Source organism: Cnephaeus nilssonii (assembly GCF_951640355.1).
Source record: "Cnephaeus nilssonii genome assembly, chromosome: 9".
Classification (NCBI taxonomy): domain Eukaryota; kingdom Metazoa; phylum Chordata; class Mammalia; order Chiroptera; family Vespertilionidae; genus Cnephaeus; species Cnephaeus nilssonii.
Genome location: NC_137080.1, coordinates 73,287,576 through 73,303,185, shown reverse-complemented (window position 1 = coordinate 73,303,185; position 15,610 = coordinate 73,287,576). Strand labels below are relative to the sequence as shown.

Here is a 15,610-nt window from a genome sequence, read left to right as displayed (position 1 = left end):
CGGGAGGGAGACAAGGGCTCCGGACTGTGCTGAACCCCCAGTTCCAACTGCACTGAACCCCAGTTCCGGGAAAGACCCGGGGAAGCCAGGCTCATACTGGGGAAAGCTGGGCTGTGGGGCAGAGGTGCAGAGAGGCGGCGAAGAGCAGAGCACCGGAGGCGCGCAGGGGATTGTGCGCGGAGGATGGGCTGCTGACTGTGCCGCTGAGTCACCCTGGAGGGAAGGAGACAAAAGCGCCAGACTGCGGTGAGCCCCAATTCTGACTACATGGAAACCCAGTTCCGGGCGAGAATCTGGGAATCCAGATTCATTGGGGGAGAGACTTGACTGTTTGGCAGCACGCGAAACTCCAGGGCGCTTTTCTCCCAGAGGTGTTTGCTGGGAGTACAGAGGGACACAGGAACCTCATAGGGCGGGGCTGACGGGAAGCCAAGGCGGTAGGCTCTGCCCTGTAACTCCGCCCCATCCAAGCTGAACACAGAGGCTTTTACAATTTTGCAAGTCTAGTTGAATGGGGCTGTCTCCCGGCATAGACACAGCTGATCCTCACAGCCAATTGGACTGGAGGTCACATCCTCCCAGTGTACCAACAGCAATCAAGGCTTAACAACACCAAGACTTTGCACTCAGCCCACAAAGGGGGGTATCAAGAGCGACCACCTAGGGAGATTGGGGAAGCTGAGCGATAGGGAGGCAGCCAAAAGGGGAAGACACCGAAACAGGTCACGAATATAAGGGATGCTGTAATTCCTGCTGAGGGGCCCCAGGCAGTAGCAGACCTACACTCCATTGGAGACCCAGAAACGAAGGCTTCTAGTGGTCGGTGTGAGATGACACCAGATTTCAACCACTACCATAAGGGACACATTCAAGAGGCAGACGCAGTGAGCGCCAAAGCCTTGCTGCACCAAGACCCGGCAAATAAACGTATCTCCCGCACAGCAACTCTTCCTTTATAGACACAGAGGGTCCGCACGGCCAATTGGCCTGGAGGACAATTCCTCCCAGTGACACCAACAACAATCAAGACTTAACTATACAAACAAGGACCAAGATGGAGGCATAGGGCAGAAGCCTGATTGCTGCCTACCACAACAATTTTGAGACTACGACGGGAGAGCAGAGCAGACACCATCCAGAACCACCGGAGGGCTGACTGAGCAGATGCTCTACAACTAGAATAAAAGAGAGGGGTACATGGGATGAAGCTGATGCCGGTGACCCAAAGACCACACTTCAAAAACTACGGCTCAGACGACACAATGGCGGCCTGGATCGTGCTCGGCGCAGTTTCCCCAGCGGTCTCCGGCTGAGGGGAAGGCTTCACTCGCTGCCGAGCACGGACAGACGAGCCCCTGGGAGACATGGGGTGGGAGACTACGCGCTTGCTGACCTCCGAGTCCTTCAAGAATCTCAACGCCCCGGAAGCGGCCAGGTGTGCACGCTCGGCGACCGGCCACCGCTGCAGACCCAAGGGCCGACGCAGCCACCCCGGACCAGCCCGCCGCCGCGCACCGGGCACACCAGAGCTTCGCCGACCCCGCCGCCCAACGAGTTCTGCGGTGGCTGCCCTGGAGCTCTGAGAAAATGGCCGAAGGAATTGCTGAGAGGGAATTGACCAACAGGAATTGGGATCAAGAAGATGAAACCCCGCTGGGTCCCGGATCCGGGTGAAGCCACGTGCCCCTGGGTCCGGGTGAGGCTGGGAACTGGGTCAGGGTGAGGCTGGGCCCCGGGTCCGGGTGAGGCCACGTGCCCCTGGGTCCGGGCAAGGCCATGCGCCCCTGGGTCCGGGTGAGGCTGAATCCTGGGTCTGGGCGAGGCCGTGTGCCCCTGGATCCGGGTGAGGCTGGGTCCCGGGTCCGGGTGAGGCCGTGGGCCCCTGGATCCGGCCTGGATCGTGCTCGGCGCAGTTCCCCCAGCGGTCTCCGGCTGAGGGGAAGGCTTCACTCGCTGCCGAGCACGGACAGACGAGCCCCTGGGAGACATGGGGTGGGAGACTATGCGCTTGCTGACCTCCGAGTCCTTCAAGAATCTCAACGCCCCGGAAGCGGCCAGGTGCGCACGCTCGGCGACCGGCCACCGCTGCAGACCCAAGGGCCGACGCAGCCACCCCGGACCAGCCCGCCGCCGCGCACCGGGCACACCGGAGCTTCACCGAGCCCGCCGCCCAACGAGTTCTGCGGTGGCTGCCCTGGAACTCTGAGAAAATGGCCGAAGGAATTGCTGAGAGGGAATTGACCAACAGGAATTGGGATCAAGAAGATGAAACCCCGCTGGGTCCCGGATCCGGGTGAAGCCACGTGCCCCTGGGTCCGGGTGAGGCTGGGAACTGGGTCAGGGTGAGGCTGGGCCCCGGGTCCGGGTGAGGCCACGTGCCCCTGGGTCCGGGCAAGGCCATGCGCCCCTGGGTCCGGGTGAGGCTGAATCCTGGGTCTGGGCGAGGCCGTGTGCCCCTGGATCCGGGTGAGGCTGGGTCCCGGGTCCGGGTGAGGCCGTGGGCCCCTGGATCCGGGTGAGCCTGGCCCCGGGTCCGGGTGAGGCCGTGGGCCCCTGGATCCGGGTGAGCCTGGGTCCCGGGTCCGGGTGAGGCCGTGGGCCCTTGGATCCGGGTGAGCCTGGGTCCCGGGTCCGGGTAAGGCCGTGGGCCCCTGGATCCGGGTGAGGCTGGCCCCGGGTCCGGGTGAGGCCGTGGGCCCCTGGATCCGGGTGAGCCTGGCCCCGGGTCCGGGGGAGGCCGTGGGCCCCTGGATCCGGGTGAGCCTGGCCCCGGGTCCGGGTGAGGCCGTGGGCCCCTGGATCCGGGTGAGCCTGGCCCCGGGTCCGGGTGAGGCCGTGGGCCCCTGGATCCGGGTGAGCCTGGCCCCGGGTCCGGGTGAGGCCGTGGGCCCCTGGATCCTGGTGAGCCTGGCCCCGGGTCCGGGTGAGGCCGTGGGTCCCTGGATCCGGTGAGCCTGGCCCCGGGTCCGGGTAAGGCCGTGGGTCCCTGGATCCGGTGAGCCTGGGTCCCGGGTCCGGGTGAGGCCGTGGGCCCCTGGATCCGGGTGAGCCTGGGTCCCGGGTCCGGGTGAGGCCGTGGGCCCCTGGATCCGGGTGAGGCCACGCGACCCTGGGTCTGGGAGAGGCCACACGCCCCTGGGTCCGGGTGAGGCCATGCGCCCCTGGGTCCAGATGAAGCTGAATCCTGGGTCTGGGCGAGGCCGTGTGCCCCTAGGTCCGGGTGAGGCTGGATCCTGGGTCCGGGTGAGGCCGTGGGCCCCTGGATCCGGGTGAAGCCGTGCCCCTGGATCCGGCCGAGACCAAACCAGAGGGAGTCGGACCTGCATTACCACCATTTGTCCACCATCCAGAGCTGAGGGGTCAGTGCCGACATGTACTCATAAGGAACTGGTGGACATTGATATTGGGTCTCAAAAGAACTGTTGGTCCAGGAAGAAACTCACTACAGACTGATAGACTGATTTTTTGCCTGTCAGCATAACTATTATTGCTCGTCGCACATTCAATTCTTATAAGTATATCTCTAGTGACACATGATTTCGCTCATCTAGGGGAAATGATGAACAACATAGACTGATGAACAAGAACAGAACCAGAAACAAGGAGGCATCGATCGGACTATCGGGCCTCAGAGGGAGGATAGGGGAGGGTGGGGGGAGGGGGGAGAGATCAACCAAAGGTCTTGTGTGCATGCATATGAGCCTAACCAATGCTTAAGTTCAACAGAGGGTTGGGGCATCCATGGGGAGGGGTGTGGGATGGGAATGGGGGGATGAGGACAAATATGTGACACCTTAATCAATAAAGAAATTAAAAAAATATATATTGTATCATACAATAATTGATAAATAATAATACAAGAATAAACTGTGTCTCACACACTCACACTGTAAGCCTACTTTTGCCACCCCTGCATGTACTTAATTTACAATTGGTTGAAGTTAAACAGGACCTTTTCTTGCCATTGCCCTTGGCCGGTCACTGAGTCAGACATTCTCCTGGCTTTCTTGCAACGTCCACATGTGCCTGCCACACATTTGCCCCACACAAGGGCAGTTCTGCTTTGATGACTTACAGAGACTTATTATGAAGTCAAATCTGGATGGCTCCCCTAGGTTGGCATGAGGAACGACAGAAACAGGCTCCCAGCAGGACAGGAGCGAGTGCTAAAGCAATGCAAAATTGTCACAGTTATGAAATTGTGTTCTAAAAGCTTTAAAGGGGCATTTTCTAAGCCAAAATCCCTCACTGTCACAGCGTTGGTAAAAAGTCCACGTGTAAAAACCTCAACTAAGAAAAAGAATCCACGCACCCAGAGCCACGTGCTTACAGGTGAGCAAGAGGCGGAGACCAGCTTCCAGCTGAATGGCAGGTGAGGCAGCACTGTGGCTAGAGACACTGGGTATCCCGATGGAAAAAAAAAAAAAGGCAACACAAAGGCCACACCTGAGCTGCCCAGCACCTTACAGAGTCTCTGGCGGCTGCAGTGGGCAGCACAGGCCTTACTGGCCCCAAACCCCCTGGAGGGGTTCAGCTACCACCCCGGACACCAGGTCCAATTCCTCCCCCTGCTTCACCCATCCTGACACTGGCTTTGCAGTCACCCCTATCCCCTCCCCCCTCCCCACAACTCTGATCTCTCCTTACTGTACCTCAGCCGCCTGGCCCTCCCTTGTCTAGACCTGGCTCCAACGGGGCTCAGACCTCGCCGGTTTTTAAATCGATGTCTGCCAGTGACTGACTCTGGCCTCTGTGACAGCTCTGTGCCCCAACACCTTCTGTGAAACCCGTGCAACCACATTCCTTCTGGGACACAGGTGAGTAACCGTCACTTGGCACAACAAGAGGAAAACCTAGTTATTTAACGTTAATCTGATGATTTTTTTTTTTTAGCTAAGAGGCTGACCACACCATGTGACAGTGTAGTTAGCATTCTTATAAAAGACGGTTCTCTCCTTACCGGCCTTCTGGTCGCTGCGCCTTGCACGGAGTGGTAGAATTCCGGCTGCACGCGGCTGTTCTTCTTGATTCTCCGCTTCCTCGCTGAGCTGTCTTGCTCACTCTGGTGGTGAGCCTCCACCAGAGGCTTGGCTTCCTCCAGGCGGGCGGCCGCGGCCGCTGCAGCTCGCCTTCGAATATGCCGGGGGCTTGCTCTGAATCCCTGCGGCAGAAAACAACCGAACAAATCCCGGTTTGTACTGGGTTCGTTAGGAAATTCTATGGGGCTCCTTATAGAAAGAGCGCCCAAAGCCACCAAGCTCAGTGAGGTCACTTACATTCCCAAGGTGGGCACAGAGAAGGAGGCTCAACATGCCAGCGAGATTCCTCCACCAGTGTTCTCTAAGGCACCTCCGCGGTTCAGGGCCCAGAGTCATTCCACTTTAAGAAATGTTTCAATCCCATAAACCCGGTCCCCGCCCCCCCCCCCCCCAAAAAAGTGCAGGTGAGCACATTGCTTTACTTATGCATATAGAAATCAGACTACAGGAGAAGAGGGGCATTCCACTTAGACAGGAAGCAGGGCACGGGGAGTCGGACTGACAATTATTCCAGGGTAAATACTGGAGAGCAGACTCATTAAAGGAGGAAGCAGGAATGCTAAGCATCGTGATAAAATACCATACAGTGGAGCTCTAAAACTAAAGGGAGGCAAATGGGAGGAGTCAAGTGTATGGGTTTTGGGGCCAGATGAGCCTAGGTCCAAATCTGTTAATTATAACTACACACGCATTAAACATTCATGAGTCTTAACTTTCCTAACCTAAGAAATGGAGAGCAGTCTCCTCACAGGGTTAAGTTTTAGATACGATTATATACATAAAACTCTAAGCACAGCATCTGGCAAATATCAGATGCTCGATAAATTGTAAATTTTGCTTCCCTTCTAGAGTAAAGTGAGGATACGGGCAACTTGCTAGCGATGGAAACAAGTTCAACCGAGCCCTAAAATGCATTTGGAAATGTGCAAACGATGTTGGGAAATATCCAAAAATGAGTCTCTGTCCTATGTAGCTACAATTTACTAATAAGCAGGAAAAGAAGTCTAACGCAGAGTTCACGAACACACCGGAATGTGTGCTCAAGGGTTAAAGCGGGCACCTGAGGACTCGCAGTGCTATCAGATCTTGGCGAAGGGATCAATAAATGAAGCTGAGAATAGTCTGTATTTGGCTTAGTTGAGTGGGTGGCATTTGAAGGATGCATAGAATTTATATCCCAGGGAAACAACATAATAAATAATTGAGATGATGGATGGATGGATAGAATATTTCTGTAGCAATAAGAAACATTATTTGGTGATGTGCCAGGATGCTCGTACAAGCTACACACGCAGTATGGTGGCAAAGTAGAAGGGATGAGGCATTAATGCTCCAAGGAGGGCTTCTCGGAGATTGTGGGTCTTCTGAATTTTAAAAGACGTATGAAAACTTAAAGATTGCAGTACAATGCAAAAAGAATGGAGCATAAGAATTTCAGGGGGAGAAGCAGTATGACCTAAGGCCTGAGCACGATGCTATGGGACACTGAAAGATTCATGTGTACAAGGGATGCTCACTGAGGACCACGGGAGAAGGTCTGGAGTCGGATTATGGAGACCTCGAATCCCAGGCTGAAGGGTATGAAGAAGCAGACAGAAGTAGGGAAGGGATGGCCCACAGGGTCCCAAAGCAGCACTGAGGTCAACAGAAATAAATGAGGGGGAAATGCAAATGGATTTGGTCATAGTTTGGGCACTTTCTTCTTATCCCCAAACACATAGCCTGTTTCCATCCTTCCCCTGCGTGCAAGCTCAGATGGATCCCCTTCAACCCAAAGCAGGGCGTGCTGGTGAAGAGGAGAGAGCTGGGCCAATTGCTAAACTGTGTTCTAGAGCAGAAGCAGGGCCAAATGCGTAACAACCACAGGCTGCTTTTAAACATGCTGTCGCCTGGACATGCGCCCCACCCCGCCTCCGCTCTCGCTCTCTCTCCCTTCCCTTCTCCTCTCTCTCCTTCCTTCTGAATTAGATTCGCCAGGGGTATGGCCAAGAATCTGATTTTTGGGCAAGCTCCTCTGCCAATTTTCAGCACTTTGAAGACAGGCCCTCCAGGAGCCGAAGTTTAGTCTAACCACTAGGTGGCACTAACTGTCACAGCCCTTGCACTCTTTCTAGTCAGAAAGTATCCGATGGTGTACTAGCTTCTGTCATAGTAGGGTGAGTTGAGTGTGTCTTCGGTAAGAATGCAGATTCTCCTTGTCTTGTGCTCTGGAGAGCAATAACCCAGTAAATCCACATCCCTGTATCTACGCTAGAGAAATTCTTCTGAGAATGTCTAAGAAGATAATCAAGCATTACTTATAATAAAAATTAGAGTTTAAATGTCTTTCCAAAATTTCAGTCATTTTCATTCCACATTCATTTTTTTCAAGATGTGGGCATCACCACGTGGGCCTCTGTGATTTCTCTTCTATCCAAATACATCTGTACTATGTTTAAATGATTTTTTTAAAATTCATTTTATTGATTTTTTACAGAGAGGGATAGAGAGTTACAAACATGGATGAAAGAGAAACATCGATCAGCTGCCTCTTGCACACCCCCTACTGGGGATGTGCCCGCAACCAAGGTACATGCCCTTGACCGGAATTGAACCTGGGACCTTTCAGTCCACAGACGCTCTATCCACTGAGCCAAACCGGTTTCAGCTAAATGATTTTTTATTTTTATTTTTTATTTTATTGATTTTTTACAGAGAGGAAGAGAGAGGGATAGAGAGTTAGAAACATCGATGAGAGAGAAACATCGATCAGCTGCCTCTTGCACACCCCCTACTGGGGATGTGCCCGCAACCCAGGTACATGCCCTTGACCGGAATCGAACCTGGGACCCTTGAGTCCGCAGGCCAACGCTCTATCCACTGAGCCAAACCGGTTTCGGCTAAATGATTTTTTATAAGCACTCTGGTACACTACGCAAATTTCAGAAAGACCATCTGGCTTTAAGTACTGCCTCTGTCACTTATTCATTGTGTGATCTTGGATAGTTACTTAACCCTTTCCTCATCTGGAAAATGGGGTTCAAGCTAGTACTTATTTCATAGCGACGTTGAGAAAAATAAATGAACTAGTCTATGTGGAGTACTTAGAAGAGCATTTGGCACATATGCTATATAAGTGATGTCTATGATTATTACGTATATGACTTGTGTGAGTAAAAGATATTCTTAATGACAAAAGTGTTATTAAATCAGATGTAAAAAGGAAAATGAGTCACAGCAGGTGTGCCTTGCTGACAGACACATGTGAGGTACCACCAAGATACAAACCACCCCTGATCATTAAGAGAGATTTCTTTGCCCAGAGAGTCCCAGGCACTTACTCTCCAGTAAGTCAAACTATCTGGACTCGAATACCACCTCTGTCATTACTAGGTATGCGATCTTGGCCAAGTTACTTCTCTGAGTCTCAGTTTACTCCATCTGTCAAATGCATATAATAATACCTCTCTCACAGAGTTATGGTGGTGCTTAAATGAGATAAGCCACATTAGGTACTCAAGAAGAGTATACAGATGACAACAGTAGTCAATAAAGTATCACCATTATTACTACACTTCCTGGCTTTTAAAGTAGCAATTCACGAGCCAGCAGTTCAGAGCAATGCAAACACTGTAAACAGCACGAAGTCTTCAGTGGGAAGTCACCTTTTTTATTTTTCTAAACCACTGCATAGAATTATAGGTCCTTGGTTTATTACACTTGCTTGTCCTAATTACTATAAAAAATAAGCCACAACTTTTAACAGAAGGAAATTTTATTTGAAAACAGTAGGTGGTGCTAGAACCCTTTATAGGTGTTAACTGGATTTGATGGCTGGTGTATAAAATCCATTTCTCTCTTACGGGTTTGATCTTCCCTGGATACCCTTTAACCAACAGGTGATGGACACTTGCAAGTCTCTCAGTAGTGGACGTATGCCACTTTTTAAGCTGCCCCATTTCATCAGCACCTTTTGAGTAATAACTTTCAAGAAGTGCAGTCTAGATACATAGCTAAGACAGGGTGCTCCACAGTCCACTCTGGATCTTGCCTCTTAATAACCTGGTACATTTCATGAGTAGGCACATGGCAAGGCTGAACCAAAGTCTCTCTGCTTGGATACTGAATACGAGGGATAGAAAGACTGAAAAATTCGAAGGAGTTCATTAGTTCTGGCGGCTGCACCGAAGACCTTCTAAACCTGCCTAGTTTTATCTTTTTTAGCCAGTCCGTCTTGATTGTGAGTTCTAGCATATATTTGTAAATAAGTCTCTTTTGGTTTAAGTCAGATTCTGTTGCCCACAAACAAAGAACCTTGGAGCATACTCTTTCTGTTATGTTTTCGGATGATTAGCCATTTTCTTCTGAGGCTCATTACTCAGACTTAGCCAGGCTGTTTGGCTGTGTAGAGTGGCATAAAAACAAGAGAAGATATTGATAACAGTAAATTACTAAGTACCACTCTGGTGTTAAGTTTAATATATAACGAAATCTGTGCAAAAGTAGGCCTTCCTTCCCCCGGCTGCTGGCACCAGGTTGCCTCTGACACCTGGGACCCGGGCTTCCCTCACAGCCCCAGCTACATCCTGAAGGACATCCAGTCTAATTAGCATGTTATGCTTTTATTATTATAGATATATCCATTTCACAGACCAGAAAACTGAGGATTATCAGGGTTAAATATTCTACCCAAAGCCAAAACTTGCAATTAGAAAAACCCACACTAGAACCCAGGTCTATCTAACTCTAAGCCCCTACCACTCTGCTCTTATACAGAGATATATATTATAAGGCAGTAGTAATGCACTCAGAGCTAATCTTCTGTAGGTATTCACAGGCCTGGCACCAAGGAAGTGCTCAGGAATATGTACTGACTGATAAAAATAAGAAAAAGCATATAAATAAAATAAGTGAGACATAAATGGAAAAAGTTAACACTTTCAGGTAAGAATTACTGTTTTATGAGATCAAACTATCATCCAGCTTACTGATGAAGCATCTGAACAAATAGAAACTTAAGATATTGAACCATTGAGCATTTACATAGGATTGCTTTTGTGTTATTGTTATACCTGGAAAATTAAGGTTTATAAGTATATAAGATACAAATGGAGCATATGCAAATATTATGAAGCTTAATAAACTGATGTTTATAAAGTATATAATAACACTGTAAAAACTATGATTCTCCTCATCCAATGCTAGAAATAAACTGTAAAGTAGAAGTTCTTGAATCTATGAATAAAATTCAAGGCAAATGGGGAGGGCAGTCAATGAACCTGGATGGGGAAAAATTATGTCTTTATTTTTACTAACCACTAATTTAGCATTAGTACTCAATTATGAATGTAGGCCATAATCCTGGTATTATTAGCAGTACCCATGATTTTTGCCACCAGAAGAAATCACAAATATTTAAATATTAAATTATTGTGGCTGCAGATATTTTGAAATATCACTTCTACTCAGTGTTACTTCAAAATCACAGTAGTTAGTAAATCTGCCACAAGATCTTGTTATTTAATCTATAATAATAAAAGGGCAATATGCTAATTAGACCGCACAGCTGAACGACCTTCCAGATGAAGCCAGGGCTGCATGAATTTTGTGCATCAGGCCTCTAGTACATTAATAAAAGAACACATACATTGCTCGGTCAAAATTTTTTTAAATAATTCACCATTATATTTCAATTGAATTGGCTTCCTTTGTAGTTCTGTTTATTATTTTATACATTTTAAAACATTCTGAGAAAAAGTCTGTGAGTTTCACCAGACTGTCAAAGGGATTTATGGAAATAAAATAGGTCCAGAATACAGAAACTCTTCAGAAATTTCCATAAAGCGTATATGACAAGAGACTACTAGCAGCTCACTGAAATCCATATTTGCCTCTTTTTTTGGACACAAGCTCAACTACATTTCCCAGCCTCCCTCGCAGGGCCATGTGACTGAGTTCTAGCCAATAGAATGTGGACATAAATAACAATGCCATTCCTGGACCTAGCCCCTGAACACTCTCCACAGCTACTTCTTCAGGCTCCTCTCTTTTGGCTAGGATGACCTTGAGAACAACATTGGAAGTCACATATTAAAGATGTCAGTGCCTTCATCAGTCTGAGTCCCTGAGAAACTGCATGGAGGAGGCCATTTTGCCAACCTGTTCAGCTACCTGTACCTTTAAATGAGCAACAAATACATTTCCATTTTGTTATACATTGAAGTGTATATTTTCTACACGAGTTTGCAGTACTCGAATCAATGATGATCAAACTTTATCAAGCATCAGAACCACCAGCAAGGCTGATGGAAACACAGATTGCTGGGCCCCACCCTCAGAACTTCCAACTGAGCAAATCTTGGAAGGGGCTGAGACTGCATTCCTAAGTCCTGCCAATGCTGCCATCCCCTGACAACAGTATGAGAATCCCTCTCTAATACCAGTTCCTGACCCTTACTGTGTGGTTAGTGAGTAATCTGGGTCATAATAACAACGCTCCCCATTGTGCTGTGTGCAGCAGGACCCTCGAGACTAAAGCAACTTTGTCCTTTGTGGTTTTAAGAATCTTGCGTTAAAAGAATGGCCACGAAAGCCACTCTGTCAGCTAGATAAGAATATAATGTATCTAGCCCAGCCCATGCTGCTCAGTGGTTGAGTGTCAACCTATGAATCAGGAGATCTGGGTTCGAGTCCCAGTCAGGGCACATGCCCAGGTTGCAGACTCAATGGGATCGTGCAGGAGGCGGTCGATCAATGAGTCTCTCTCATCATTGATGTTTCTCTCTCTCTCTCTCCCTACCTCTTCTTTCCACTCTGAAATCAATAAAAATATTTTTAAAACAATATAATGTATTGAGAACTACCTTTCTGTTTTCAGAAAGAATGTATTCCCTGACAAATATGTAATAATAGGGCAAAATATTGCTTTTAAAGTCTTATTTTCTAATTATTAATCATTCTTTGGTAAAGATCACTGGTTCCTGGAGATATGATGACAGCAAAATGTCTATTTTTAATCTTTGCAAAGTCTAAGGAAGTATTAGGCAAGTTACTTTACTTTAGACAATTTCATAGGTTACTAATATAGTGTTTCTTTTATACTGACTGATACTACATAAACTGGCTATTAGTTTATATAGAAAATCTGCCTGGCAGAGAGCCTTGATGATTTTTTACAACTTGCAAATTAATTACAACTTAAATGCAGTTTGGTAAATAGAAATCTTTTCAATCTCCCTTTGGGGCATATGCCCCCGCCTCCATCCCTGCTGCCTGGGGTAGCGTGTTTTGTACAATAACACTCGCCACCCCTACCACCACCTCCAGGTCATGGTTACTGGGTCTTAATACTTGGTCAGAGTCTCTCACTTGAGAGTTCAGTAGAGAAATACCAAAAGCCTGAGTCACTTAGCACAGAAGTTGAAACTGGGTGGCGGTGGGGGGGCGGGGGGGGAGGATCATTTTGTTGATGTATATGTGTGTGTGCATGCGCGCAGAGCCTAGGATTCTTATTAAAATACGTATTTTAAATTTCTAACAAACTCCCAGGGGATTTCAATGCTCCTGGCCTGTAGACCAAACTTTGGGTAACAGGACGCAGTGGTCTGATGGAGACTGTGTGGCCCTGTATAGACTGAGGGTAACAAGTACAGAAATCACGGTGAGCAGAGAAAAACAACTGATAGTAAAAGGAAAAGCAGCAGCTAGTGGAGTAAACCTGAGTCATACCTTCGGCATTTCACTGCAGGGAGGGGGCCTTAACTCTTCAACCAACTCTCAACTCTGTAAAGCCAGACCCTATCATGAGTCTTTTTTTCTTAAAGTCCTTTAAATTACACATATATCCTTACAATATGCCCTAAAACACAGTAGGTCTCTGATTCTGCACCACAATGAGCTTAACATACAAAATATGGCCTCCATGGTAGGGATGGGGAAAAGATAAAAGGAGACTTTGGGGTTGAAACTACTTGAGATATTTTATCTTCTTCTTTAAGGAGCTTGAAGTGCTTTCTAATCATAACTGTTAGGTTAACTAAGCAAGGATCATAGGGTACACTCAGAAAACTAACTCTATCCTCTCGCCTGGCTGTCCTTCAAACCCACAATAAGGGGTTAGTTTTCTCCCAAACCTACATAAAATTTGGGGTAGATCCTGTAATTTTTCTGGTCTCTCTCATATAATTAAAAAGCCTTCTAGCCACTTCTAGTTACCAAAACAGTACCATTCCAATGAGGTCATATCACTCCTCGTGGCTTCCTCTTGGACAGGATTTAAAGTGAGTCCAAGTTCTTTCTCCCAAGAGATCCATGAGAAATACTCATGCATCCTTTGCCCAACACATTCTGGGAGAGCCAGCCACCTCTGCTCACCCAACCACTAGAGCAGCCAGTCAGATACCGTCTCTGGTCCTATGGAATTGTCAGGGTGGTGTGGTCCCAGCCTTGGCACACAGACACTGAGGGCACAAGTCAAGCTTTCCTAGTGGTCTCCTTAACGCTGCTCTCACTAAGGCTTAAGAAGATTTGGGGTGAGACTCAGTGCACTGTTGGGAATTTTCCATTCTCTAACCCTGAGCTATCCAGTAGGATACCACTGTCCACATATGGCTATTTGTATTTAAATGTTAATTAATTAAAATTAAACTAAAAATTCAGTTCTTCAAGCCTACTAGCCACATTCCAAGTGCTCAATTCCACATGTGACTAGTGGTTACTTACTGGATGATGCAGATAAAACATTTCCATTATCACAGGAAGTTCTATTGAACAGTATTGCTCTAACCTCTCATAACTGGGTCCTCAGCTGTTACCCATACAGCCTAAAATTGGTGATGGGTGACTATAAATATCAGGCGAACTGCTGTAACAGGCAACACCAAAATCTCAGGATCTGTACCCAATAAAAGTTTACGTCTCTCTCACGGCACAGTCACATGTGGATCAGCAAGGAGATAGGTGCTCTGTTCCATGCAGTCATTCAGGGCTCCAAGCACCTCCCATCCTATGGCTCCTGATCTCCTCGGTGTTCTCTCTCCTCTGCTTGTTTATGGGAAAAGAGCTAGGATTGTGTGTGGATGGTTTCAATGAGCCGGGCTTGCAAACAGCATACATCACTTCCCCTTCCATTTCATTAACTAGAACTCAAGTACATGACCATCACCTAACTGTAAAGAAGCTAAGAAACAGCCCTAACCAGTTTGGCTCAGTGGATAGAGCGTCGGCCTGCAGACTCAAGGGTCCCAGGTTCGATTCCGGTCAAGGGCATGTACCTTGGTTGCAGGCACATACCCAGTAGGGAGTGTGCAGGAGGCAGCTGATCGATATTTCTCTCTCATCGATGTTTCTAATGCTCTATCCCTCTCCCTTCCTCTCTGTAAAAAATCAATAAAATATATTTTAAAAAAAGAAAAGATGAAGAAGCAGCTAAGAAACAGAGAGGCCATGGATCCAGAAGAAAAGAAGACAGATATTCATGAGCTACAGCCCTAGTGGCAAAACCAATTTTATAGCCACTTCCTTTGCGAGTCCTGCATAGGGGTCTAGCTCTTCTCTCTGGCAATGTGCTCCTTACCAGCTACAACACTTGGCGCCTCAGACAAAACTTAGACTAAAAGAGTTCCATTTAGACATCTGATTACATGGCCAAATAGCATTTGAGCCCCGTTTATCTAATACTTTTCATCGTTGTTCAGCTGGGTAACTATATCCAACTCTCTCTAACTCTTTACAGTTGCATAAATAATAATAATTTCTATGTGCCAGACACTGTGCAGGCATCATCTTATTATTTCTTGTGGTATTCCTCAGAGGTGGACACTATTTTAATGCCTGTTTCACAGATTTTTTTAAAAATAGGCACTCAGAAGTTTGCGTAAGACTTAGTGTCTGCCCTGGAATTGAAACTCAGGTGACCTGCCTGACCTGTCCTCTCCATCAGGGGTCAGTGAACTCTGGCCCTCAGGCCAAACCTGACCTACTACCTATGGCAATACAGCCATGCCCATTCATGCACATATTGTCCGTGGCTACTTCTGTTACAAAAGCAGGGTTGAATAGTTGCAAGACAGCTCAGATGGCCTGCAAAGTAAAAAGTCTTTAATAGGCGGCCCTTTACAGAAAAACTTTGCCAATCTCCGCTCCCCAGTGTCCTGTAGAGCCTTGAGCACAGTGCTTCTATCACAAACGGAAAGTAATCTTGACTCAATGTTTTGGTCTCCTAATATGTCCTCTCCAACAACACCCTGGTCTGTGAAGTATGAGATCAGTCTAATTTCGCTCTGGCAGCCACGTCTACTCCATCTGTTTGTGGTTTCACAGGCAGATTAAACATGTTATGCTGTTTCATCAAACACATGTTACTACCCAAGGACACACTTGCATTATTTCTCTAACAATAATTATGCCTGTTCCGGATGATTTTTTTCATATGGACTATTATTACCAAGCAAAAGGTTTGCACAAATTTCTCTGTCAACTCTACTGCTTTAGGAACACCACGTTTCACGCCATGACCCTTCCCACCGCCTGCTTTGGTTTTTAGAGATAAAACCATCAGCAGAGTGACAGTGAACAGAGTTTTACGGGCCACA

At 47.7% G+C, this 15,610-nt stretch overlaps 1 protein-coding gene across 8 annotated transcripts in view; it reads right to left on the bottom strand.

Moving 5' to 3' along the window:
• The window catches only part of DST (dystonin), a 435,295-nt gene that overhangs the window by 374,887 nt on the left and 44,798 nt on the right, over positions 1 to 15,610 (bottom strand). For all 8 annotated transcript variants that reach the window (XM_079780748.1, XM_079780749.1, XM_079780745.1 and 5 more), the window contains exon 3: positions 4,961 to 5,161. In XM_079780748.1, coding sequence (XP_079636874.1) covers positions 4,961 to 5,161 — 201 coding nt within the window. The remainder of the gene's footprint in view (positions 1 to 4,960; positions 5,162 to 15,610) is intronic.